The 10,135-nt window shown below is 35.7% G+C and overlaps 1 protein-coding gene and 1 non-coding gene across 2 annotated transcripts in view; one reads left to right on the forward strand and one right to left on the reverse strand.

Annotated features, from left to right (window-relative positions):
- On the forward strand, window positions 5,052-5,123 carry TRNAM-CAU. Its single transcript has one exon. It is a non-coding gene; the product is annotated as a tRNA-Met (tRNA).
- The window catches only part of LOC109838493 (probable dolichyl pyrophosphate Glc1Man9GlcNAc2 alpha-1,3-glucosyltransferase), a 4,895-nt gene continuing 673 nt past the window's right edge, over window positions 5,914-10,135 (reverse strand). The window contains 4 exon segments of the mRNA XM_020406931.1: window positions 5,914-6,434; window positions 7,373-7,610; window positions 7,704-7,910; window positions 10,117-10,135. The exon segment at window positions 10,117-10,135 is cut by the window's right edge and continues 16 nt beyond it. Of these exon segments, the coding sequence (XP_020262520.1) occupies window positions 6,064-6,434; window positions 7,373-7,610; window positions 7,704-7,910; window positions 10,117-10,135 (835 nt within the window). The 3' untranslated portion in view covers window positions 5,914-6,063.

Raw genomic sequence — 10,135 nt, forward strand, 5'->3', positions numbered from 1 at the left:
AGCGCGTGACTCTCACCTGACAGCAGGATAGTGCCCTTTTTTTTTTCGAAAGTTAAGATGGTCAGTTTCTTCGGGTGGCAGATGGGAGGATTATAGTTAAGAAGCTGCAGTTTCTTCGGGTGGCAGATATGAGAAGCGCATGAATGTTAGCTGTGTGTCCGTACTCTGGTTGTCTGAACATGGGTAATAATGGAAAACAAGTTTTTGATAAATGTACTCGCTTTTAACGACAGCGTTTACTGGAGAAAAAAAAAACTTAAAAAAAAAATGTGAAAGCAATTATATTCAACTTTGATAAAAAAAAAATTAAAAAAGAAGAGGTAATTTGTGCGTTGGTTAGATGACCTTAATTTTCTCATTTGCTTTTCCTTTTTTAAGATGCCACGTGGTAAAAATTTGATGTCCTGTCACCATTATATTTTTTAGTTTTGATGGTTAATTTCTTTAAGCTTTTCCTATAAAATGTGAAAGTAATTATTATTTTTTTTAGTTTTGATGCCACATGAGGATCAAACTCAGTCCCTATAGCAACAATAGAGGGAAGGGGGAAGAAATTAAATGTTTAAATTTGTGACTTTTTTATAACCTCGATTCCGTCCTTATAACCAGAGCTAACAGATTGTAGTTTTTTTTTCCTATAAAATGAAGATCCAATTAATCATCACCCTAATCTATTTATTGTTAATAAGATGTTGAAATTAAAATTTTGACTAGAGCATTTGCTGTTGATGCTCTATTTTTCTGTTAACCAAATTAGTCCTTTTTTTTTGGCAATGAATGTTAGCTTTCCATTAATTACCAAAATAGAAATGAAGTATAAACTCCTCTCCTCCTCAAATGATCTGCCATAGCTCAAAATACTAATCTGCCATAGCTCACTGTTCACAATCCATTTTTGAAAAATGAATTTTTGAAATAATACTAAGGAAGCATACCTCAAAAGTTTACAAATACTTTCTCTTCCTCTACAAAGAAAATGAAGCTTCACTAAATTATGATTGATGAGAATCTTAATTATCCTCCAAATTTCACTTTTAATTACACTATAGTCATTAGCCAAGTCCTCCCCTTCTTCTACGTATGATGCGCAGCAACATCTAAAAACGTAACGTATAGCAATCAAGCACTTTTTAAATCATGATTGTTACGAGTTGTCTTCAAATATAACCTTTACGATGGAACTGCGTATCTATTTTTTCATTAAGAGCTAATCACCACCACTAACTAAATTAAAAAAAAGTAATATTTAGAGAAGTGAACTCTTTCTTCACGGCATGCATAATGTCCCTCTCTCGTCTTCCTTAGCTTCACGTGCTATCACACATTTCAAAACTCCGAAATATTTAAAACACTGCAATTAAATCTTTCAACAAATCAAACGAGAATGAAAAATATTTCCCGGCCCCTAGAAAAAATATTTGCTCTTTGCTTGGCTTTCACACATGGAGGCCTGGGTTTATATAGTTTCCCAGGTTAATGAAGCTCATCATTAGCCCCCAGAGCCCCGCGCTCTTCGGGATTATTGTCACTAGGGAATTGAACAATTATTGAACTTGGTCTTGTCTCCAACTAAATTATTTTAAAATAGCACGAGACAGTTCAGAGATGGTACATTTTGGCCTTTTGTTGTTGTTGTTTTTTTTTTTTTTTTTTTTTTTTTTTTTTTTTTTTTTTTGGGGGGTTTTTTTTTTTTTTTTTTTTTTTTTTTTTTTTTTTTTTTTTTTTTTTGCTCAAACTATTGAGGAACTCTACTCATGCTCCCCTCTCGGCCTGTTCGAAGTCATGATGGCGATTGAAGCATTTAACACTTTGGGCACCTGCACTCATTTCTTTTTGGTGCTTTCTTGTTGCATTTTCATCATGAGTCTTCGAGGGGCAAAATTTCACAGGGTACACTAACCAAATGATTGCTTTTAGAGGAGTAAGCAAAGCATGCTGCTTCTGCTCGTACTGGTTTTATTGCTCCCATGTATGGAAACCCTGAATGCTGCAGAGGAGTAGGCCCACCTGAACTTGGCCCTCATATATGGAAAAACCATGCAATTTGTCAATTTAGGTAATCCAACCCCTTATCCTTTTTAAAACACAAATAAAATAGAGATCAGAAAAAAAAATTATATTGATCTAAATTACTCCAGCTAAATGTTTATGTAAAACTAGGTTTTATGCTGGCTACCGGATATCTACGACCTCCTCCTAACTTCATCTCGGGTTGGAGCAGACGGCAATGAAAAAATTAACATTAATACACATGTTGTAGTTTTCATGGCTACTGCGGCGAAAATATTCAGAATACGTGCTACTAGATATTATTTGGTGAATGCAAAGTGTAATTAGGGCTGTCCATCCGGGCCGGTCTAGCCCTGAAAACCAGGTCCGGGTCGGGCAAAACCGGAGCCTGGACCCAGGCCCGGTTGGCCAGGGTCGGTCCGGGCCGGGCCGGGCTGGGGCAAATGGACACCTCTAGGTGTATTCAGTCCGGATGGGATCGAGACCGTCTTTAATTAGGTGGTAGTAAGAGATAATCCCATTGCTAGAATAGAATGGGAATATTTATCCTCAACTAAATCAATCATATCATCCAAAATGATCATTCAATTTAATTAATGAGGTTCAGCCGTCTCCGGGTCTATATTACGCGTAAGAAATCTCATTACATAAATACCGAAACTTACCGCATAAATCTTTAGAGATATGCACGCCCCTTGCGAGATCCATAGAGAGAGAAATTTTACATGGAAGCGATTAATTGTAGTTAAAATTTTCCATATTCAGTGTAGTATTGGTTCTTAATTGATCATTGGTGCTCCAAACAGAGTACAAATTTTATTAGAGTAGCTGTGTTATGACAAATCCCTAGGAATAAAATAGTATCAATCATGTCAAAGCGCATAAAAATATTAAGAACATGAAACAAAAGGATATATGTAGTTCCGCTTGTAGCCTACACTCACAGACGAATGAGGAGAATAACTTCACTAAATTATGAGGAATACAATGTGAAAATTTCTCTGCCACTCAATCCCTAACACACCAAAAAGCCTAATACAATCTCTCTAAAACAAATGAGTAAAGTAGAGAAAAATATCAAATACGCTTGATAAGAGAACTCTCATTTCTTGATTGGTGCTCTGTAGATTAATGATAATAATTGGCTTCAAAGACTTTATATATAGACTTAAGACCCCCAACTCATTGCTGCCTATGACATAGAAGTTCCAGTGGAAGTGTGAGTCCGCGTGTTTTTTTAAGCAAAAGCCTATCTAGTAGGTGTGTAAGTCCACATGTTTTAAAGCCCAATAAGAATCTAATCACATAATAACTTCTATTCTTGCTGTCATTGGAATCGTAATGGGAGTTTACTTGTGGATTTCTTTATCACCAACCGACTGCAAATCCTATGGACAATAGAATTGCATTGATGGCCAAGTCTATTCGATGGAGAGAAGGGGGAAAAAAAGTTTAAGTTGATATTTAAGTCACACTAACAATCCGCATACAATTGGATCATCTAGTAGTTACCGTCTTTTTGGTGAATAATAATGGTCAGCTCCACTTGGCACCCTCTAAATTAGGATTTTTAGAGCTAGGTAATTCAACGCCGGTCTCTTTGCATGAGTCTCATGTACCTCTCTTTTCCCATCAGAGATGAAATCATTTATTGGGAGCTGCAATATTAATAAAGTAATTAATTACTTTATTAATTACTGTGGTGAGGTATACTAGCTTGCTAGCCTACCTAGCAGCAAAATATTCACAGGTCTTGAAAGTTAACGACTTCTTTGAAGGTATAAATGAATGATTCATCTTATAAACTAAGTTCAATTTTGCGATTTCTCCATTTTCTGTTGACTGCCACATTTAAATGCGTGTTTTTTTCAATCGTGAAATTGTGCTTTCGTACGTTTCTAAAGACGATTATAGGGTATGAGAAGTTGACTGCCTTTAGCTTTGGGGGTTAATTTTAGAAAACCCCCTGAACTTTTGGGGTTGTAATATACCCCCGTGAACTTTTTTCCTCCATTAAAAACCCCTGAACTTGAAGGGTTATTACACATAATCCCGTTGACCTTTTTTATTCTACTAATTTTTTTTCATTTAATTCCCCAACTTAGCACTATAAAGTCTAACCTATCACAGGAAAGAAATGATAGAATTTTTTCAAACAAGAAAAGGAGATCATTAGAACTTTTGAACAAAATTTTGACTTTTGCAAAATTTTGGATAGGTTCTCAGATAACAGATCGTGCAGCTAGATTACAAGAGAGGAGGAGGAAAAAAACTGCTGTTGTTGCTTCTGTTGCTGGAATTTCTTCAGTTTCCACAGCTGGGGGGGTGATTGATCTGCTGGAATGAAGACTAAGCTGAAGAAAGAGATCTGCTTTTGTGGTCTAAATATGAAAAATGTACATTTGTTGATCTTTTGATACAGTTTTTGATATTTTGTTATCAATTGCTAGGGGGTGAAGAGTTTGGGTGAAGCTGACTGTAAAACTCTGATAATCCACGGTATTCATTCTTGGTTGGGGATGAATACTTTTTTTGTAACAACCAATTTTGTTTAATTTAGCTGGCTGGATTACTATGTTGGTAATCCATCCTTTTTCTAAAAAAAAAATAAAGTCTAACCTATCACAGGACAAACACACGATAAAACGATAAAAGTTCGGATCAGTCTCAAAAGTACATTTTTATTTAAAAAAGATTTTTTTATGGTACTGAGGAATTTTTTTCATTTTTTTTTGACACGTGGGTGCCACATGACATGTTAAAATTGATGATACTAATTTGAGAGATTAAATGAGAAATTTTAAAATAAAAATTTAATAGATTAAAAAGTTCAGACGGATCATGCGCAGTGAAGCCGAAGTTCAGAATAATTTATTTGAATAGAAAGATCCAAGATAGGATCATGCGCAGTGAAACCTAAGTTCAGAATAATTTATTTGAATAGAAAGATCCAAGATAGTTTACTGCAACATCCTCAAAGTTAAGGGGTATTGGTGCTTCTGTATTATCTTTTATAGTAGCTGTAATCAACCTAAGAACAAATCAGAGTGGCGCAGCGGAAGCGTGGTGGGCCCATAACCCACAGGTCCCAGGATCGAAACCTGGCTCTGATAATTTGGAGAAAGGCTTCCACAATAAATTTTTTGCATGTTGGGGGTATGCTGTGTTTTTATCTCCAAACCCCCCCTATTCGGGTTGCATGGGCTTTCTTTTTTGCAGCATGTTTTTAGTTTATTGGTTGGGTTTTATCTCCTAACTCCTGCTTGGGCTTTGTTGGGGGTTATTTCGACTTTTTTTTATTGTCATTCACCTCCCTATGCATGGGGTCGTGAGGTTTTGAGTTCATTGATTGTGTTTGAACCCCTGGCTCCTATTTTGGCTTCCCCCCCTCCTTTTTTGGTAGAACTGCCTCTAAACTTTTGAGTTTATTGGTTGCCGCTTCGGCTGTCTTCGATGTTACCTTTGTTTTCCTAGAGATATCAGACACAGAAGCAGGTGATTTGGGGCCTATAGAAAATCAGATTTCAAGTTTGTTTTCTATTTTCTTGCAGTTATGTGTTGCTTTCTCAACGTTATTAATAATTCTTGCATAAACAGAGATCAGTTTATAAGTTTCCGTCCACTGTTATAAAGAAACTATGCATTTTGTACCGCGGTAACACTTTACTTCAATGCCTCGCCATTTAGACCCAAGTCTTTCTTCCCTAAAGAGGAGTAAGAACGCAAATCAACGAGAATGCTTCCACCGACAGAGCCTTAGCTCTTGTCACTTGCAATGCAAAAACCTGATTCCTAGAACAAGTTTAGCGAGCAATTACTTACACATGCTCATTCCAATTTTTCCCTTATAAGTTAAATATCGACGCAAATCAATAGAGTAACAGTCAAGGAAATGATAAATTGTCCGTTATAACAAATATTAGATTACGATGACAATCATATGGAACTACTACACAAATTAAAGGTATACCTTTGATATATTGATCTTTTGGATCGTATTCTAAAGGGAACTCATCACCCCAAAAGGACAAAAAATATTTTCAATGTTACAGATCAAGTACATTGGATGATTTGTATTAATTGCCATGCCCAAGAATACATCATACCGATAGCACAATATACTGAAATCAACATAAGAGGTAGAAATTGAAGCTTGCTACCAAATAAATATGGGTGCAAAATCTGACCCCATATTTCGATGAACACTAATCCGAACAAATAGCAGAAACCAACCCATCCAATCAATATATTTTCTTGATCAGAATCCTTTGAGATGGTTTTTGTCGTGGATTCATGAGCCGTTTTCTTGCTGAAATACAAGGAAAAGCCTGCCCACATGAGAGTGGAGTGTATGACCAGCAGCAATAATTTAATCGGGTACTCCTGGGGCTCAAACAGCAGAGGGAACATGGAATAGCAAGAAACTGCAGAACAAGAAGGAAAAGATTAGTAAAATAAAGATTCAGCCAATCAACTATGCAGTTTAAATTACTATATTGGTTCACAGAGTACTCAGGAAGCAGCTCTGAAATAAACAAGGGATTTGCCAAAAGATCTAAAGCAAGGGAAGGGTATTCATACCTTACTCATCATGCACTCATCCTCAAATCACACAGAAAAATAGGAAAGTTCTTGACTGTATGTGTAATAGAAACCAAAACCTACTGTTATGCCCATGTGTTTATCAAGCAATGTCAATAATTTTGAACCATCAAGCACATATTGCTCCACTCTTTAAGGAATTATGAATCTCACGACTGCAACTACTGTGTGTGTTGTTTGTAAACTCTCATCTAGGTAACAGCTTGAAAGCAATCACAGATTCACAGCCACTGAAAGTTCAAAATTAGCTGTTGTTTTATAAGACTTCAGACTGTATAATCATTAGGACTTCAATGGAGGTTTCAAGGTATCTTCATTAATCTGTAGGTTTTTAACAATTTTTTTCCCATGCATAGTTCATCTGCTTCAAACAGTTAGGCAATTAGAGCTTAGCAACCTGAAGCACTTTAGTCCAACTGAGACATAGCTCCTTATTAAATTATATACATTTGCTTTCAGGGCCCCTACTGGAACTATAAGATAAGATCTACTGGAGGCCATTATTCACAGAACACTTCTCTCAACTAGAGTCACTAGATGGTCTCCAATGACAATCTACCCCAGCTCATAAAAAATTAAAGGAACAATAACCATGCAAACTGTGAATAGAGGTTCTCAAGACAACTGAACGTTATTATTCATACAGAAGTAAACTAAACATTATAGCATTTACATATCCTCATTAGCATAAAATCATTAAGAAGTGAAATGGTACCAAATGAGAGTGAATATAGAGAAGGAAAAGAGTCAATAAACATACCTATCGACAACAAGAAGTAATGTCTTGCATCCTCTAGGCTATTAAGTGCGATGATACCAAGAGGGATTGTAAAATGAAGTGATGCCTTCTCATGTACATGCCATCCAAACATAAAACCACATGTATAGGCATATGCCACCCATCTAATAATGGATCTAGGCTGGGGCTTTAAGAATGCCTTCACAAGACATGGAGCCATGGCGAGAACAACTAGTAGGAAGGTTATAATTGGGGTGACCTGTTATTTCAACAAGTTATGTGAGATTAATTTATACAGTCCATTTTAACACGCAAATGGCACAAGCAAGTGAAGGGCGTCAAACAGGACAACCTGAGGAAGCACTGCAAATGGTGAGGAATCTCCAACTAAGCCACCAGTAAAAGATGCTTTTGGCATTTGAATGGTGAATCCCAGCTTAGCAAACACAAAGGCAAGCACCTTATCCAAAACAATATAAAATACCCAAAAATTAGGTGCCCAATATGCGTGACACAAGCCCCTACCAAATGGGAATAAACGACGGAGGACCTGCTGAATCTGCAAAAGCATCAAAGCATATCAAGAATGGTTAACATAGTATATTACATCATAACTACACTTCAAAGAGGTCTGTTAAAAAAAAAATTATGTACCATTCAATATTAATAGCAGCATCAGCAGTATATACCAAATGAAAGAACCAGAAAATGTGGGTATGCTCTATCACTGCAATAAGAATTACTAAAGTGTTCCAACATGATCATCCAAGATCAATTAAGTAGATAAAGTAATCATAAAAGGATATTGCAAGATGTGATCCATATTGTAAGAATTGAGATGGCTAACTAGATTATCCACATTGACAATAAGATCTCTGCGTCCGAGATGGGTTGGAAACCTTAATCCAACCACAAAAAACAAAGCCTTTATCCAAAAATTTAGGGGTCAGCTACATGAACCTTGTTCTTCCATTCAGTTCTGTTAATGACTATCTTCTTTGTTAAGTTAACCATTATCATATCTTTTTTAATTGCTTCCAACAAGTACTCTTAGGCATAACACAAGTCCTGCATTAATCTGGATGGTCTATGTCACACATGAATTCTCCCATTTTTTATCCCAACATTATCCTATCTCGTGTATGTTCACAGATCCATCTGACATTCTCATCTCTGCTACACTCATATTTTTACCGTAGTGTTTCTTACTGCCCAACATTCTGATTCATAAAATATTGTTGGTCTTATAGTTGTCCAGTTATGTATTTTTTCCCCTTCAATTTCATAGGTATGTTTGCTCATATGACTCAATAAGAACTCTATTGTAAGCATTCTAATTTGATTTGGTGAACCACATCATTCTCAATCTCACTAGTGACGGATAAATGATCCTAAATAGTGAAAATGATTATTCCTAGGCCTTTCTTGATTGTTACTATGCACTATAATACATTCTTTTTCACATTTTTACTAAAATCACGTAACGCACATTCTGTTTTGCCCTACTAATTCTCATCTCTGCTACACTCATATTTTGAACGTAGTCTTTCTTATTGCTTAACATTCTGATTCATAAAATATTGTTGTCATGTATTTGTCCAATTAGATTTTTCCCCTTCAATTTCACAGGTATGTACAATCTCATACATCTCTAGTTAGCAACATGTTGATGCATCCAACAATCAGTAATTAACAATGTAAAACTAGCATAACTCAATTAGAATGCAACTTAAAAATATGGACAGATGTTGGTACATAATAGTGAAAAGAAGACAACAAAAACTCCAGAAAACACTAAAAAATCCATATCCATGATGTAGAATAGTCAGCGAATCTAATTGCCTTTTGACTTGTCATATACTCTTGTATCTTCCTAACAATATTATTCATAAAGTTGTCCTAAAGTTGGAAAGAAGCCCATGTCAAGCCACTCATGACACCACTAGATAGCAGCTTTACATATCATATACAGGCATACAGGAAGTCTAAATGGAGGGGTAAAAATCACTGCACTCCATAACTGGTGCAATAAGAAAGATTTGGCAAAATTACATAAATATACATATATATGGGATTAAAGAGTAAAGGTGTGCTTGTAGTAATAGATCTCATGTTAATGTTAATCCCAAGCTTCTTTAATGAGAGTTTGCATACTTAGTTTGTTTTGTCTGATAATTAGGAGAGACTACTTCTACATCTAATCGAAGAATTAGCTTATTCAAAGGAAAATGATCAGGTCGTAGACAAAATTGCTGACAGGCAAGCATATTGTTTTTGCTTTAAATACATTATCATACAACTAAACTACATATAGAACATTTGGAGTCATCAATCATCTCACTTTTTTAACATTTAAAAAAAGTCATTTTTCAAAAACGAACCATATAAAAACCTTTCAGAAGTAACCGAGTCCTCTAATTTGCTAAAATTTGCACTAATGCAAATCCTCCTCCTTTCTTGTTTTCATCTCCTTCTAACACTCTCATAAAAATCACACAAATAAGAATCTTAACATGGTTGTGTGGTGAAATTAGTTAGAGTTGAGAACAGGACCTAATTAGCTCGATAAAGGCGTATCATGCGCATATAAAACACGAGGTTTTGGAAGTCCAAGCAATCGGGTCTCTGTTGAAGGTTTACAGAACTTCACGATATATGTGCTTATACTACATTATTCAAGTTTTGATTTTTTAAGCTTTTTGAGTCGCATTATCGATCATAAACCTAACTAAACATAGCACAAACAGTAAACCCAAGAAAATTACCTGCCCGTGGTACACGAAT

Source organism: Asparagus officinalis, chromosome 4, assembly GCF_001876935.1.
Source record: "Asparagus officinalis chromosome 4, Aspof.V1, whole genome shotgun sequence".
In the NCBI taxonomy this organism is placed as follows: domain Eukaryota; kingdom Viridiplantae; phylum Streptophyta; class Magnoliopsida; order Asparagales; family Asparagaceae; genus Asparagus; species Asparagus officinalis.